At 37.1% G+C, this 18599-nt stretch overlaps 1 protein-coding gene across 1 annotated transcript in view; it reads right to left on the bottom strand.

Moving 5' to 3' along the window:
- Nucleotides 1-154: 154 nt before the first annotated feature.
- The window catches only part of LOC124952807 (DNA N6-methyl adenine demethylase), a 65726-nt gene continuing 47281 nt past the window's right edge, over nt 155-18599 (bottom strand). The window contains exons 4-12 of the mRNA XM_047503245.1: nt 14492-14729; nt 14166-14401; nt 12341-13847; nt 10838-12049; nt 10379-10554; nt 9904-10257; nt 9609-9836; nt 9382-9536; nt 155-9302 (exon numbers count right to left, since the gene is read on the bottom strand). Coding sequence (XP_047359201.1) covers nt 6572-9302; nt 9382-9536; nt 9609-9836; nt 9904-10257; nt 10379-10554; nt 10838-12049; nt 12341-13847; nt 14166-14401; nt 14492-14729 — 6837 coding nt within the window. The 3' untranslated portion in view covers nt 155-6571. The remainder of the gene's footprint in view (nt 9303-9381; nt 9537-9608; nt 9837-9903; nt 10258-10378; nt 10555-10837; nt 12050-12340; nt 13848-14165; nt 14402-14491; nt 14730-18599) is intronic.

Below are 18599 nucleotides of genomic sequence, written 5' to 3'. Positions count from 1 at the left end.
TGCCCTGTGGGTGACACGGGGATATTCTTTTTTACCTCCTTTTTTTTTATCTTCTTTTATATGATACCCAAATGCAAAAATGATGAGTTCAATCGTACGTTCCGTTCATTAGAAAGGATTCCCTTTGATTCATTTCTGATTTTTTTTCTTTCTATTCGTTCGACCAAACATCTCTCACAATTTTTGCATCTCAGGTATTGGACAATGCAACACTGACGTGTCCATATTTTATTATACTATTGTTTATTCTTTCAAACTCTGTTTACTGTAAACTACAAATATTGTTTTCTTTTTTTTTTTTCTTTTTTTTTTCTTTTTTTTTTTTTTCTTTAATTCTTATTCGTTCTTCTATTGTATTATTTTGCTTCTTCATCATAAGGCGGACAAGTGTGTTTCTTCTTCTTTTTTTTTTTTTCTTTTTTTTTTTTTTATCTTTTCGTTATTTCATTTCACAAGACATATACATTAAGTATTTTTTTCCACTATTACACTTACATATGCTTCCTACAAACTATCTCAAAAGTTTCATTCCTCACTTCGCTTTTTTTAGGACTTTTTCGTAGATTTTTTCGTAAAAAACAAAATGGCATCTTTTTGGCATTGGAAGAAAAAATACATTTTTCAACTTTTCTTTTCCTTTCCTATTCGCTGCTCTCACAAGTTCCTTTCAAACAAATATTTATATTTTCCTGCTTTTTTTTTCTTTTTCTTTTTTTTTTTTTTTTTTTTTTTTTTTACTTTTAATGCATTTCCACGTCATCGTTATTTTTTTTTCTTTTCTTTTTTTAAATTTATTAGTACATGTGTCTGCGTATGTATGCGACGTATGTGTTTGTTAATCGTTTTTATTTATATCATTAGTGACTTCCTTATATACTTTATGTTTACTATTACAAATATTTTACCTCTAATTATTACCTTTAATACTATTTTGGCATCGTCGCATTAAAATTTCAAGTTTCCATTTTATATAAAGTATTAACTTTGCATCCCGTAAAGGAAAACGTTCCCCCTTTTTGTGTACATGTATATCTATGTATGTTTCTTTATGTGAACGCGTACGCGCATTTGTAATTAACGCGTTTTTGTGTTGTGTAACTGACTTTGTTCGTGTATGTAACCTGTAACAGGTGGAAGCAGCTATTACGATAAAGTTAACTTTTTTCATTTTCTTTTGTTTATACATTTACGCATTTGGAAGTCGTCGAAATATAAGATTCGATTATAAAAAAAAAAGATATAATACGAAATGAGATAAAGACAATCCTTTTGTTAGTTTTATAAGACAGAAAACATTTCTTTACGTAATTTTCCAATAATGTTACAATAGCCATTTTAAAAATATATATATATATATATTATGTATATATACACACACACACGTTGATTATAAAAAAAGGATTAAAAAAAATACAAATTCGAAGCCTCTTTGTAGTACGAAAAAATTGTTAATCAGGGACGTAGATACGAGGATCAAAGGAACGATGAATTATTTTATCGCTATTTAATAAGTTCCTCGTTCTACCACCTTTTCCATTCTTGTTTATTTTTGTTTTCTTTTTATCTTCGTTTTACATCATACTTCTTCTTGCCTGAGCGCTTTGGAAGTTATCGAAAGACTGAATTCACCCGAAGAAATTATTAGACAAAGAGAAGATAAATTAATAATTATTAATTAACGAGTGTCTATTGTGCTCTCGTTCCGGATCACTGTCCGTCCGTCCGTCCTTATGTAAAAAATCGAAAACAAGAGATCAATGAGAACGAATTGAAGACTTAAAGGAAATATTTGTACGACAATTTCGTAGGATTAAACTCGGCGCCGAATACCGAGGAGGAACGTGCATCGTGACTTACGAGCGAGCATCGATTATTACGATGCGCTTAGTTTTGTTTTGTTTTTGTTTTGTGTATGTACGTGTGCGTGTGTGTAAATAATCTATCACTCATTGCACGCTTTCATCGGATTTCATAATCAATGTTACGGTCCTCTCACTGTCTATTTATCTTTATCTTTAGTTTTATTCACGCACCACCCCCATTCTAATTTTCATTCTTCGCGTCTTATGCAACGTTTTTATGATATGCATTGGAATCGAGATAAAGGTCTTTCTTTTTTTTTTTTTTTTTTTTTTTTTTTTTTTTTTTTTTTTCCCACTGTATTTTCTCTCTAATATAACATCTGACGTTATAAACTGTAGCAAAATATAGTATAGTCAACTAGAGTAAAGAGTGAAAAACTCGCGCGCATTCACTGTATTACACGAGTATTTACACAATCTCTTTAGCTTCCATTCTTTCGTGCGCCATAAAATATTCTCTTATTCATGAAAATACAAGGTGACAAGATAAAAAGGATGAAAGTCCAGAAATCAGACGCGATGCACTTCCTGTGGAGATATCGGCTATAATAATTGATATTATATATGTATACGTGTTTTTTCGCTCTTTTATATATCCGTAATGTAGAGTTCGGTTGAAAGATAACAAAAAAAAAAAAAAAAAAAAAAAAAAGATAAAAAAAAAAGATAAAAAAAAAAAAAAGATAAAAAGAAAATAAAAAGAAAGAAGAGAAAAATAAAGTGAAGTAAACGATAATGCGATAATAATGCTTATGATTTTTTTTTTCTTTTTTGTCTCAAAAACTTATATAATAAATAATAGATTAAATTATATTATGTTACTAATTATTATTATTGTTGCCTATAATTACTATAATATGCATTAATAATGTGAACGATAATATATTAATGATTCTTATAATACTCCAGCGAGCGTGGGGTAGATTCTCCTAAGTCTCCGTTTTGCTCTTCCTTTTCATTTAATTTCGACTATTCTACGTAATTTTTTTTTTTGTCTTATTCTTAACTTCGCCCTTTTTTAATGCGAAGAAATATATATTTTATTTCATATATATGTATACATACATATATAAATTTTTATATGTATATATATATGAAAGGTCTTCCGATTAAAAGGTGCTACGCGTCCATATATCGTAGACTATTATTATTATAATTATTATTATTATTATTATTATTATTATTATTATTATTATTATTATTATTATTACTACTATTATTATTATTGTTATTATTATTATTATTATTATTATTATTAATATTAATATTATTATTAATATTAATATTATTATTAATATTATTATTATATTATTTACTAATTAATTAATTAGTTATCAATTATTATTATTATCGTAAAGATCGCGCGCATGATTAATAATCTAAAAATCCATCTAAATTTTTTTTTACGCAGGATCGAGCGAAAAAGTCGCGACGACGATAATTAATAAATAAATAAGTAGAATTTTAGCTACACGATCCCCGTGTAAACATCGATCCTTTCTCTTCTCTCTCTCTCTCTCTCCCTCTCTCTCTTTCTCTCTCCCCTCCTCCTTTATCTCTCCCTCCTTCCCTCTCTCCCTCCCTTTCTTTCTCTAGTTTCTTTTTTCATCTTTTTTCCATTTGACTGTCCCATTCATTTCCAAATTTTTTCTTTCATTCTCTCCCTTATTTAGATTCATACTTCTCGTTCTCTCTCTCTCTCTCTCTCTCTCTCTCTCTCTCTCATGCATTCACGTGCGCACACACTTCTTTTCCAAATTTTATTAATTAATCTTATTAGCTAAAAAGAAACTGACAAAAGATTATATAAAACTGTGCTTCATCAAGAACCGGGACATTTTCAAATTACTAATAACAGTCGCCTAATATTTACAAAGGCCGAACGATAAAAAATCAAATCGTTTTTATTTTATCGTAGATGATGAAAAAAAAAAAAAAAATGAAAAGATTAGTCATCGTTATAGAGTCGCCTAAAACCTCGGAAAGGTTATAACGATACGTTAATCCGTTCGAATTAAAAAAGAAAAAAAGAAAAAAAAAAGGAAAAGAAGAAAAGGAAAGAGAAAGATAAAAAATCTCGCGCTATTTAATGTCAACTTTCGATAAATTACTTTATCTTATTTTGCGATAGCACATAACAATGCCATTTGCTTTTACCTCGTGTACCTTAGAAAAGGGAAATAGATAATATTATAAACATCAATATTCAACATACAATATACGTAGGATGTATGTAAAAAAAAAAAAAAAGAAAAAAAAAGAAATAAAAAAACTCAATCCCAATTATAATTGAGAACGTTAAAAAAAAAAAAAAAGAAAAATAAAATAAAATAAAATAAAAACAAGAAAAAAAAAAAAAAAAGTTAAAAAGCAAGCCAATAAAATAAAGAACGTCAAAACCTTTTTTTCGGAGAAGACGTAGTACTTTTCCGAAATAAAAAGATAAAAAGAAAAAAAAAAAAAAAAAAAAAAGAGAAACAAAACGGAGATAATAAAAGATTTAATAACGTCATCCCTGCATGCAATCGTATTGCATGATTGTTAGGAAAAAATGCTTTGTACTCAGCCGACCCGAAGGACGAATGGTTAGTATTTTAATAATCCGCGCCTTCTCCAACTATTTTCCACATCTCACGACTTACTTAGTGAACAACTACAGGTGCAAACGCGTGCATACAAATAAATATGAATATGTATAGAATAATAACAAGCGCGATTTACAAAGGCTATAAAGAGAAAAGGAGAATATTTATCGTTTAATTAGTTATTAAGACTTGAGATCATTTCTTTCGTGTGTGTACATGTACCTATGTTTTCTTTAACCCTCTCTTTCACTTCCCAATGAAAAGTATTAATTGTATATGCATGTGTGCGTGTATTTGTTTGTGTGTATGTGTGATGTGTGTATTTGTGTGTTTGTGTATGGGTGCATATAGGTATTGTGTATAACACGAACACTTCTGGAAAAATACTCGGTAATTGTGATATAGTAATGATGATGATAGTGTACAATTGTGCAATCTCTCATGGCTTTCGCGAAAAATTTGTCGGAACTAAGAGGTTACGTCTACTGGTTCGTTTTCTTGTTTGTGTTTATGTGTATATGTGTATGTACTGTTTTTCAATGTTAGAAACGCTTCATTGGACAAATATGATCAATCAATTGGAACATGTGGCATCGTAAATGTGTAAAAGAATGTGACGGATAATAATAACGAAGCGCGAATAGAACGTTCCAAAATGTTGCTATTTCCTTTTTTATTTTCTTCTTTGTCCATGATATTTGCAATGTCCATGAACGCAGGCGCGTGCAATTGGTCTACTTTAGCGTTTCGTATTCGGTTGCCTAGGCGTAGACTAGCTAAGAAAAATTACGATGCTACCAATACGAAACCTGTGATCCTTCCTCATCTGCGCGTAAAACGCGATATCTTTAACTTTAAGCGTACAATCAAATATACTAACACTTTTTACTTTTTTCTTTATTTTTTTATTTTTTTATTTTTTTATTTTTTTACTTATGTTTCGTGTTTTTCCCTAAAGTTTATCGTATCAAAGCCATGTGCACGGTAAGACATCAAGTTGATAGCTATTATTTTTTACGCGTTTCGAGTTCAATCTCGCTTTCGCGATAATTCACATTCCTATCTTTTCTTTTGTTTATCATTCACATTTGTAAAATTATGACGAATATATCTTTATCGATATTTCCTATTATTTATCATACTTCTCCGATTCATTATCCTTAATCAATCTACCCATGCCTTTTTTCCTCTCTCTCTCTCTCTCTCTCTCTCCCTGCCTCCCTCTCTCTCTCTCCCTCTCTCTCTCTTTCTCTCTCTCTCTCTCTCTCTCTCTCTCTCTCTCTCTCTCTCTCTCTCTCTCTTTCTCCCCTTTACCTACGTATTTGACTTGCCTTTTTCATCAACTTTCATCATCCGCCTCGTGCGCGCGCTCTTTTAATTATTTCATTTGTTTAACGTGTAATCATCTTACCGTGAGTCTAACAAAAGTTTTGTATAAAAAAAGGAAGCCCCAAAAAAGGTGGGGAGATCACGCGATGAACGCCCTAATTGTCGTTCGTTATGGGCGCGCAGCATCTATTTTTTCTTTTCTTTATTTATTTTCTGTTTCTTTCTTTTAATTATCCAGACGCATTAACCGGTTTCGTTTCGTGTTTTTGTATCGCGCACAAAACGTATGATAGAAAAATGGCAGTGCGATTGGTTTTGTTGCTCCGTCGATAACGAACTACTCCAATATTAAAATAATGCGCTCCAAAATACATATTTGGACAATTTCTATTCCTTTTCATTAGTTTTAAAGTCTTCCCGTTAGAACATCTTATAGAGAGAGAAAAAAAAAAAAAAAAAAAGAAGAATATACGTCTAAAACGGGTTTTGGAAATGAGTTGATACCGATTCGTGCAATGCCTCTTTCATTCTTTCATTCTGTCTCTCTCTCTCTCTCTCTCTCTCTCTTTCTCTCTCCCTCTCACTCGCACCCTATCGCCTTCGTTCGGCTCAACTCTATATGGATCGTTCCTATTTTTAGTGCCGGTCAGGCACACCTCACCAATATGGCTATACGAACAATGATCCCTCCTATTCTTCCCTGTACGCTCATTTTTTTTTTTTTTAAGTTATTCGCTCAAACCCCAGTACGATCCGCAATCATGGTCGATTGGAATCGTACCTTCCGCTAATGGCTCATCCGATGGCTCCTCCTTCTTGATACGGACCTGTTATCATACACGGATGCATAGGAAAAAGTGTTGTCCAAGTCATGGTTGTATACGTTGGCGACCTCATCATGAATTGTGAATTTGGTACGGTAGATATATGAGGAAGTGGTGGTAGCTTCTCATTATTCACCGTACTAGCTGGACTAGTAACTGCTGTGGACACTAACGGTGACGTACCCGACGAGCTGGTAGTCGTTGTCGTTACAACACCCAACTTCCTCAATCTCATTTTCTCTTCCCATTCGTCCCAACCGTGTCTTGGTCTATTAAGATTACGATGTTGATAAAACACCAAACTGATTCTAGTCGGATTAAGACGATTGGGTTTCTTCAAGGCCGTCGTTGAGTGCATCTCGTGTTTCGCACATTCGAATAAAACACTACCATGACTTAAAGCTATAGCAACTCCTCCCATTTGTGGATCTTTGAAGCACTCTTCGTTGTCGGAATAATCGGCTACCTCACCGAGTGGTTCCGCTTTCGGTGGTGGCTCAGGAAGTACCGGGAAGTATGGTGGGGGTCCATAAATGTCCCAACGAGAAGTTTCCCATCTTGGCCAGCCTGTATTTAAACTCTGATACGGTGGTATACCTTGATACGGATATTGCGGAGAATGGAAGCAGGCGTCCCTTTTGGGTTGTTGATAAAATTGCGGAGGATATTGTGCGGCTTGTGGGTGATAAGGTTGATGATAATTGTAACCTTCCCAAGAATTTGGATATGGTTTTTCAAAAACTGGATACGTAGGATAACCGTATTGTGGAAATGCGTGAGGATGACCCAAGCTTGACATGGCGTGCAAATCTTGAACTTGCTTCATTTCTTCCGCCCAAGCTAAAGAAGTGGTATTCGAATTAACGATCTCTTGTCGTCCATCATGAAATCCTTCTCTTAATTTCTCATCATGCCAATCTGTTCGTTTTTGATGGTTCTGATTGGGTACACATGCTTGTACCCCATTGCTTAAACTATCCGCAAAAGTATTATTTCTTGCTGGTTCCTGCGGTTTCAAAAAAGTTCTTGCAAATGTGTTTGGATAAGCATTAGCATCGGTAGACAAATGTTGACCCGATGTTGTTCTCGAAGGTGGTCTTCCTTTGGGTATACGGAAAGGGGATGGTTCGGTTTGCGTTTCCCAACAAGTTGGCTTCGCTTGATCAACATTTGGTAATCTTTCGGGCCAAGTTGAATTTTTCTGATGATCCGCTTGATTATTTATTTTCTCCGCCACATTTTGATGCTCGTTAAAAAGAGTCTGATGTTCCATCGATTTTGAAGTTTCGGAAGACCATAAATTAAACATGTTCCAACTGCTTCCATAACTTCCTTGTTCCGAAGACACGGTTGGAAACTGAGGGGTTGTTGAAGTTTTTAAATCCGTTTGTCTTTGCAAACGACCAAAGTACCTTTTTTGATCGCTTGAACTAAGAAGACCTTGCACATCACTTTGTTGATCAGGAATAGATGGAAGATTTAAGGAACCCTGAAGGAGGAAATCTGGGTTCGTAGCACCAAGTGATTTGTGACTATTACCATCCATGCAGGAAGTACCACTATATCCAGGAAAAACATCCCCTAAATTAGAATCGGTATGTTGATTTTGATATGTAGCGTTTCTTCCTAGTTGAACGGATTGTGAAAGATAGTGACTTTGTACTCTTGATGAAAAGGATGGCTCGGTTTGTGATTTTGGTAACATAAATCTTGTAGAATTCTGTGATTCTAAATAAGTCTGTGACAATGCACCAGAGTATTTTTGTTGACTAGCATCTTGTCTCATTCTAGATTGATTGTCCATGTTATTTTGACCAACATGACGAATGTTATTCGCATTTGCTTGTGATTGATGTATTCGTGATTGTAAATTCTTTTGCATAACATCTAAATGGGTCGGTGAATGAAAGTATCCTGCTCTTGGAGACGCATTGTTTTGTCTGGTCTCAAAAATATGCTGATAGCTTCTCGCAGAAGTTGCATGATTGTAACTACCGTCAGGTGTAGTAGGGTATCCCGAACTTCTTGGAGAAGCCATTCTTGGATCCTGCGGCGTTGATGGGCATCCTCTAGGTGACATGGCATAAGCTGCTTCACCAGGTGTGCATGGATGAGAACTTCTCGGAGAAATAGGATGGCCTCTTGGAGAATGAGTGTAAGTACCTCTTGGAGAATCCATGGTGGAGTTTGGTAAATTCCTTGAACCTGGTCTATGATCTTCCTGCGAAACTGTACTTCGTGGTCTGATATCATCCAAGCTAGTGCTATCTGGATCTACTTTAGTGTCTCTTTCTAAACCACCAAAGGCATATTCTCCCCAGGGATTTAACCAATTATTTTTTCTTTGATCGAGCCAACCATTTCGACTCCATTGTTGTTCACCCTGATAACCCCAACCTTGATACATAGACACTGGACTATCGAGGACCGTTGATGATACCTGAGAACTTTGTAATTGCGCATCCATACCTTCGAACATTGAAGCCATTTCTAAAGATAATTGCGTATCTCTTGCTGGAGTTCTGGACAAATCATGATGATTCACTGCACGACTTGCTTCTATTATTTTATCGGACGCGTTAGTGTGCCTTTGTATGTCTTTTTTATTTGCAACAGTATCAGGTTCCTCATCTTTTCTTTTCTTTCCATGCCGACGACAAGGTTGAAGAGGAACCGATCGGACTCTGACCTCACAAGGATATCTGTTAAGACGATAATTATTTTTCATATAATATTACCATTCATGTGATTTATACTCAATGTAGAACGAAAATTACATACTTATTCAGAACTTCTAAAGCCCCAGAGCGAACTTTTTCTTCTTGTCCTTCTTTTGAACCAAATTCATCTGTATCGTCCATAATGTAAAGAGGAAGTACGTGTAACTGTTCATCTTCAGGTTTCGCTAATGTTCGATGCTTTGTCAGACTTACTACCTATAAATTGAGTTTATTTTATACATATAAGTGCATTAATATAAAACAAAATGATTAGAACCCTTTACATACCACAGTGCATCCGTTATTCATATTGTGGAGATCTCGATGAGAGTGAGCACAGAAATCGATACAAGCCGTTACACCAGAAAAGGGTCTCCCAGGTTTAAATCCTAATCGACATTCGCTTGCTTCTCGTTCAAATTGAGTTTGATTATTAAATGCTTCCGGTGCAAGACTCAAATATAAAGGTGATAAAAGTGTAGCCAAAACGTGCATCCTCTCTTCAACCTCTTGTTCCTGATTAAAAATCATTGATATCATTTGTTCCCAAGAAAAAATAGCTATTACTATAAATAAAACTTACCTCTGACCGAACGGATAATCGAAATTTTCGTACAGTTTTGCTTCTTGCATATTTACAACCATTGTAATACATAGACCAAGAGCATCCGAAAGAAAAACTCGCTCCGCAGGTATCAGGATCAAGTCCTTGACAAGCACAGGTTCTCGGTTCATTAGTACCACATCTTCTGGTCGTTGGAAGACCAAAGCGATTTAATTTGTGACTCAAAAGGGAATAAATGCGATCAGCCTCATGAGTTGGAACTCCTTCCCAAGCAACCATGGCTACAACGATCCATGCCGTCGCACATTTATGACCTTGTCGATGTTTCACTATGGAAAGGATCTTCTCATCGATGCCGGATCGTCGTATTATCTAGCGAATCACTGATATTACAATCCCATCACCACAGTATAATTTAGGCCGATTTTTAATATTAAACTAATATCATAAATTTTTAATTAATAATACAAAATATTGCCCAAATTGAACTTACCCATTTAGCCATTGGACACCCTTGAGTAGTCTTGCCTTCCTTCCCAGTATAAACGACCTTCTCGAACCTTATTGCATTTCCCTTCAGCCCAGTTCTTCTTTCAAGATCGTTCCGAAGATCAGACAGACTTGCAGCCGCTCCGAGATGAGTGTAGTACGAGCCGGGTTCAGGTGGACCTTGTGGTTGAACCTCATTTTATTTACGAAACCGACGTTTCAACGAAAGGAAGCAACAGAAGCGGAAACATTTATGCCATGTATGTTATATCCTCGAGAAGGAATTGGGTTAGGTATGTACACACTTCTCTCTGGATCTCTGAACACAGCGCATAATCGATGTATTTTGGCCGTAATTATTAGTACTTTTGTTTGAATATAATTATTCTTTCGTGTGCAAATATTCATTGTTAGTGTGTTCTCTCAATGTTAGTGTCGTATTGAATACGCAATAGCAACTCACATTTATCAGCAGGAAAGCAGTTGCAGTCCGGTACTTCGGTCCTAACATTGTTCTTCAGTTTGTCCAAATGATCTTGCAATTTAGTTGTCGATGATGCGTTGCCGCTTTTCGGACTATTAGATCCTTCGTTCTTTATATCAGAGTCTGATTTCTGTTGAGAATCTGCTAATATTTCATCCCTCGTCTGAAGACCTTGACAACAACCTTCGCGCAGGTGTTCCGGCGTAGGTTGCTCCGTACCACCTCTCCGACAGCACCATGAACCAGTACCTGGTGATACTTTGGCGGGACCACCGTCGCCTCTAAATTTATAGTCCGAAGCATCATGCGATGTTTGACCAGGTTCAGCTTTTACAGGCAGCGTAGTATGGTCTTCTCCTCTAGAAACATTGCAGGATTCAATGCTTTCGGGTATGGCGCAATTGTAGTCTCCTATGTTCTCCTGCTTGATGGTTTGATCTGAAGCGTACTTTACCTCCGAACTATCTTCCTCTTTCGTGGATGACTGGTCTGCTTTCATTTCAACGGATCTTTGTTCATTCTCAACTACAATTTTGCTGATGACAGAAGTATCCGCAGTCTGCATAAAATCAAGGTTGTCCTCTCTTGCTCTTTTAGTTGCATTCGTATCTTCTCGTAGATCTTCGAGTCTTTGTGTTTTTTTTTCAGCACACTGTTGCTGAAACGTCTTTTCTTCTATGATAGAATTATCATGATGTTTATTATGGTCTTTCCATAATCGTTGCTGAGTTTGTTCGTGCATATGTTGTTGTTCCTCAGAAGGCTTTTCAAGGACAATTTTATCTTCTGTCGCGAATTTCATAAAATTTTCTATAGCAGTCACACCGGTCTCTGTTAGTACGTTATGATTAGTTAAACTGGTTCCACCTCCTGTCCATTCTAATAAGCCACCACCTTCGGGCAAACTATCGACCCGAGGGTGGTGGCTATGCAATAAAAAATTACCGGTCAGATTTTCATTAGATTGCGCCATTGACATGATTGTCGATTGATTGAGGTACTGATCCGTTCTCTTTTCTTGCATTTTCTCTGAATTTTCATGTGACTCTCGTAACCGATCATCTCCGACATATTCTCCATTTGATCCAATAATGTTATTAATGTTATGCTGACCTTGCATTTGATGATGCATATGAAGATGCTGTTGCTGTTCTTGATGGTTCACTTGATGTTGCTGCTGCATTTGTTGATGTTGCAATTGCTGCTGTTGTTGCAATTGCTGCTGCTGTTGTTGCTGTTGTTGCAATTGCTGCTGTTGTTGTTGATGCTGTTGTTGTTGATGTTGTTGTTGTTGATGCTGCTGCTGTTGTTGTTGTTGTTGTTGCTGTTGATGCTGCTGCTGCTGCTGTTGATGTTGCTGATGAAGATGTTGCTGCTGTTGCTGCTGCTGTTGCTGCTGCTGCTGTTGTTGTTGCTGTTGCTGTTGCTGCTGTTGTTGTTGCTGTTGCTGTTGTTGCTGCTGTTGTTGTTGCTGCTGTTGATGTTGCTGCTGCTGTTGATGTTGTTGCTGCTGTTGATGTTGCTGCTGTTGATGTTGCTGCTGTTGATGTTGTTGTTGTTGTTTGCTTAAAATCATTGATTTGAGCCGACTGTTCAGATTCACTCGATTTGATTGAGCATACACATTGTTTTCATGGTTGTCTTGATTATCCGAATATCCATTGTTTTTACTATTATCTGCATTTTGTTGCCACATGATTCTTTCCCCAGAATTTTGCATATCTTGTTTCGATGTATGCTGACCCCACGTAGGTTGATTTTCACTTACTGAAGATGGGGACCACGTCATATGATTATCCATTTTAGTTTCTTGCGATGATTGATTTTGCCATGTCGTAGATTGATGACCAGGTGTTCTTCTTGGACTAGGTTGAGAATCTGGCCATTGTTGTTGAGGTTGCTGACTGGATTCACTTTTCATGCTATTGGGTGACCAGTTGGGTTGACTAGTTGGTGTGTCTGGCCATGTCATTTGATTGGAGGGAGTCAGTCTTGGATTTTGTTCAAGTTTGGTTTGTTGCGACCATTGCTGCTGTTGTATTTGCTGAGAGGATATAATTAATCCCGAATTTTGTTGACCTGTATTTTGTTGCGTTTGTATTTCAGGACTACTCTGTTGCCACGAGTGTTGACCAGAAGGCGTTACTCTTGAACTTTGTTGGGACGGATTTTGCTGATGATCTGGTAATTTTGGAGAATGTTGTGGCCACCCCTGATGTTGTTTTTGGGTAGATGGCGTCAATCTTGAGTTCTGAGTATCTCTTAATTTAGGACTTTGCTGCGACCAACTTCCCTGAGTTTGTTGAGATTGTTGTTGTTGTTGTTGTTGATTCTCAGTATTGTCAGTCCACGATTGAGGAGTTTGAGGTTCCTTTACGGTACCATTTTCCCAACTCATATGACTACCCGGTCTTGACAACTCTTGTTGTCCTTGTAGCTGCATAGCTTGTTGTTGCTCATTTTGCTGCTTCATAGTATTCTGCATACTCTGTTGCTGAAGCTGCTGCTTTGAAGACTTTTGCTGTTGATGGTGTTGTTGAAGAGTAGAATCCGACCACGTCATATTACTATTATTTACACCACTGATTTTTGAACTCGTACTAGTGTCAGTCCATATATGTCGTTGACTAGTATCCGACATAGTATGTTGCCGTTGCAAATGTTGCTGTTGTTGGTGTTGTTGCTGATGTTGTTGAGCAACTTGTGATTGCCACTGATTTTGTAGCTGTTGTTGACCCATTTCCACGTAGCCTGGATATCCGTTAGAGTTGTGTAAACTCTGTGGGCCCGGTTGAAGTGGATACCCAGGCATCTCGTTTCCCGACACATTATTCGCAGCAATTGTGGCAAACCCTTTTACTTGCGTGTCCGTAGGAGGTTGCTGTTGTTGCTGCTGTGGTGGTTGTTGTTGTGCCTGTTGGGTATCCATGTGTACGGAGCTACTACGGCTTGTTGGAGTAGTCGAAGGTGGTGGTGCCATTGTCACATCCTGAAAAGAGGATCATTCGATCTGTAACTTAAAATCGATTGCAGCTTTATCATCCGCAAGAAGAGACGCTTACTCTTCTTTGCTATGTAATACATGTGTTATTAAACCAATGATACGATTAAAGCACTATTATTGTGTAATATATGTGATAATTAAAAAATTAAATTTATCTTCTTGCTTTAATACATATTTTGCACGTATCACTGTATTTAATATGTATTTTAGCAACGAATGTTAAGCTTCGTCTTCAAATATAATATAAAAATATGGCCTTTGCATAAAACATTGCCACGAATAAGTTTTACTAGCAATCCTTACCTGCTGCTGGTAACCGTTAACATAATCCTGTCTTTCGTAACCAACGGGTTGCGTTGGTGCTGAAGCAGGATCCATAAATTGACCATTTAATGGCCTTTGAGGTGTCGAAGCTGCCGTTTGTGGTGCCACTGGTGTTAAGGGTGAAGGTTGCCCCGTAATTGTATATTGTCCTGTAGTCCCGGCTCGTTGAAATGCCGATTGATCAGTAGTTATAAAAGTTTGCTGTTGATACGCGACTGCAATAACGATTCATACCAGTTCATAAAAATGTATATAGATATACCTATTTTAAAAATAATTATACTACACAATTCCTATTTATGTACCTGGTTGAGGATGATAAGGCGTTGCGGTGCTGTATTGAGTGTGATATCTTAATTCTTCTAACTGATTAGGAGCAGGAATTTGTTGAATAAATTGTTGAGGTGGCCATGCAGCTGGCGTGGTTTCAACCGCGACTGCACCCACAGGACCAACTCCCTGATGCCATACTGTATTACCGAAACCAGCTGCCGGTCGAAAGCCAGCACTAGAATCTCCATAAAATGGCACTACACCGGGAGACTAGAACAAATATACGAAGTGCACAATATAATAATAGATATAATATAAATCTCAATAGTGCGCTTTAACTCCTGCATTTAATTATTAAAAGTATCTAAATTTTATTTAGTCTAATTTTGTCAAATAACGTTGTAACATTTGCCAGACAAACTATTTAACTAGACCTCAATTGTTATGTGTCACTGTTCGATCAACAGTTATTGAATTACGAAAGTAATCCCATTAACGAACGACCAAGGAAGAGGAATTTCCTCGCAACATCCTATAATCGGAAATCCCAGAGGTAGATTGATTTAGCAACGATCGATCTAAATACGAAATATGCTCAAACATATCGTATCAATTGGGTATTAATATCTAAGCGATAAAAAGGAAACCATGTATAAATTGTACATATAAAATTCCATTTATTTCCCAGCTTAAAGTTCATTGAATTCGATTGTAGTCATTGTATTACAGTGATACTACAATTCGATTGTAGTCTAGTGCACTGGTTCGCAATTTATTAGCTTTTAGTTCATTAACATTAAATGCATTTACAGAAGGTCTTTGAAACGATGGTCTAGCTAATTTTGAACTCCTTTTATTTTCGTTGTCAACAACATTCTCGAAATACTATTCCCATTGTAATCCTGGTTCTTTTCTCAATGGGGAAAAAAAGAGAAAAAGAGAACAGCGAAAGTAAAAAAGGAGAAAGGGCAGTAATCCAGGAGGATATCTGGAGGTTTCTTTGATGCAAAAGCATAAACCACTTAAATGAATCGCTTCTTTCGTCGTACGATCGATAATAGAAGGGTAGTAGTGAGCTCGAGAAACTCCGTGAGAGCCCCCAAAGTGGCCGTGAATCCGTGTTTGTGGTCGAGGTTGATAGCATCGAAGGCGGGCGTCTCGCCAAGCGAGACAGGGGTCTCTTTGCCCCTACCCCTTGCCGTACCACACACCAACCGATGTGGACGCTCTACTCTCGGATAGACCTCTCCTTCCCTCTTTTCGCAGCTTTCTCGCTTTCTCTCAGTGTGCCCTTAGGGGAGAAAATCCTTCCGTTCTCGTGGCACCGTGACCTAGGGCAACGTGAGAGCCCGAGGCGCGATAAAACGGGATGTCCCGTGACAGCACCCAAACATAACCCTCAAGACCCTGCCCGCCAACTCGAACCACGTCGACTGCCAGCCTCTTGCTCTCTTTCTCTTTCTCTTTCTCTCTCTCTCTCTTTCTCTCTCTCTTGCATCCTCCATCTCTTCCTACTCTCCAGCTAAAACCCCGGAAAGAGTTCATTGCCCTCGACCTTTCGTACCTACTCTCCTTTCTCCAGCATGCTCCGCTTACTCTCTAGGGCAGAACCACTTTACGTGCCGTATTACGAGCACACTCGTCGTCACTGACGACGCTGAATACAGATTCTTTTCACTTACCACGAGTCTGCCTGAAAATAGGACGTTTATATCGGCACGCATTACTTTCTCGTTTACCAACTCGCGCTCGCGCGCACATCTAGCTTCGCGTAACACGTTATAGCTTGTTCCTTGATCGCGTGCGAATAAACAGCTGGTAGAATCGGATAAACCGATGAAAGCGGTGTTTTTCCTTTCGTTCTTTGTCTTCGACTCGACAAAATGGATCATGCAGGAAGAGTTTCAGTATTACGATATTGCTATAATTTATTTCATCTTACGTATCTTGTTTAATAATTTTTGTTTAAATATTTTTTATTAAACATTTTCATAATTATATTTTTCAAATAAATTTTTATCAAAAGTACTTTAATTAAATGTAAATTGTGTTGCTGCAATAGAAATTGATACATTATCGATAAACTATATTTTCATAATTATGTGTTTCTAATAAATTTACATAAAAAATGCTATATTACAGGAAGGAGTTGTGTTGATACATTATCGATAAACTTTTACATTATCCTACTGATTGATGCTAAGCATCTTGATGAATCTACGGATTACATTAAAATTACTAACGATATCAAATCATTTAGAAGAGGTCATGTTATAGGTAGTAGTAAGATCATTATCTTGATGCAATCATTCGCTAATTTACATTTAATAATTCTGATGATACTCGAGTAAATTGATTAAAACGGAACACTCTATGTTGTACATATACATCCGAATACATGGGCAGCAAGAGAGAAGTTTATTTATCGTCGTGTCAGCATTTACCTCCTCCTCCTTCAGCTACCCGTACCGATACCATCACTTATTCCCTCGCTTGTTGGCTTACTATACAAAAATCAGCTGACAATTCACTTGTTAAGCATCTCTAAAATATTCTTCGACAATGTTCTTGCTAATTAATTTATTTAAAAATTGAAAACAAAAGATGATATATTAAATAAGGAAAAAGTTCTTCCTTCGTCCTAAAGATTTCTGTTCTATTATGTTGGTTTACTGGCTCCTGGAATTTACATAAACTTACTACATACATATTTATCTCATATGTATCTATCACGGGCAATTGCGAAAGAGAAAACCGCACGTGCTTCGCGGTCGAACGCAATTCGCGTACAGGCAACGATCGCCCGGCATTTCGTGGTTTTGGTTTACTGCATAATTGCGCGTTTCGATGGATACGCCGACACAACATTGATACCTTTATCGCCACGATATTGCCAATTACCGTCGAGCGACATCGAGCACGTTTGTGTATGCAGATGGCGCTTTATACCCTACAGAATCTAACCTAATATGTATAATGCGTGAAAATGCATAGTTAACGCCAAATTTTCCACGATTACTGTCAAAATTAAACAAAAATTTTGCACCTTGTTAACCAATATAATTCATTTTTGATTAACGAAAAGATCAATACATCAATACCATCGACTAAGTATGACTTAAGTATTTTTACTTTATCGAAGTAAGATGAAAAAAAAAAAAATTATGAGAAAATTCATATAAGTGATATTTAATGTTGGATACAAGATTTTATTTATATAATGATGATATAAAATATAATCTTAATTCGAGCATAACGTTTGAATAAAGAAAACATGAAGGACAATTTTAAACAAGCACTCTCGGTATCCCAATTTCTTGAATGAATCCCAAAAGAAAAAAAAGAAAAAAAAAAAGAAAAAAAAAGATGAAGATAAGAAAGAGAAGAGTACGTCGTTTTTTTTCCTCGCGTCAAGGGTTGTGCAGAAATCGGCTACCGAAATGGCAGTATGACGTCTAGGGTAGGGGTAGACTACCGACAGACGGCGACTGCGGGGGCGGTGACCGGCCGCCAACGCGAATCAATACCCGCAGGAACAGGAACCACCGACCTACGAGGTATGTGTGAGAGAACGAGAGACACGAAGAGAGAAAGAGAGAGAGAGAGAGAGAGAGAGAGAGAGAGGGAGAGGGAGAGAGAGGAAGAGAGAGAGAGAGAGAGAGACTTGCCGACGAAGAAGAGAGAGAAAGAGAGGGGCGCGAAAACGGCGTAGGAGGAGAAGCAGGATGAGACTGGAGAAGGAGGAATTGCGAGTTCTCCCGCCCCTCATCTACTCTTACCACTACTACCAGCACTACCCATCACCTCCACCACTACCATCGCCATAGTCGCCGGCACTGCTGCTAATACATACGAATGTTCAGAGGTTGCTGCTCTACCTGTCTACCTTTTACGACTCTTTCGTGTCTTCGACGCTTTCCTTTTCTCCTCGACACGTGTAAAAGATGCATGCTCGAGGCGGGAGGAAGCGAAGAAAACGTTGAAGAATGCGTGAAGAAAACGAGATCCCTCTCTTGGGATATGGGACTAGTGTTCCTCTCATACTTTTTCTGATCCACATTGATATCTCCTCCCATTGATCATTCTTTTATCTTTTGATAATTTTTCATGACCTTCCGTATGGTTATCGTACAGATTGTC

Source organism: Vespa velutina, chromosome 11, assembly GCF_912470025.1.
Source record: "Vespa velutina chromosome 11, iVesVel2.1, whole genome shotgun sequence".
NCBI classification, from domain to species: domain Eukaryota; kingdom Metazoa; phylum Arthropoda; class Insecta; order Hymenoptera; family Vespidae; genus Vespa; species Vespa velutina.
Note: the sequence above shows the minus strand (reverse complement) of the source record. Positions and strands in the feature narration are given on the sequence as shown.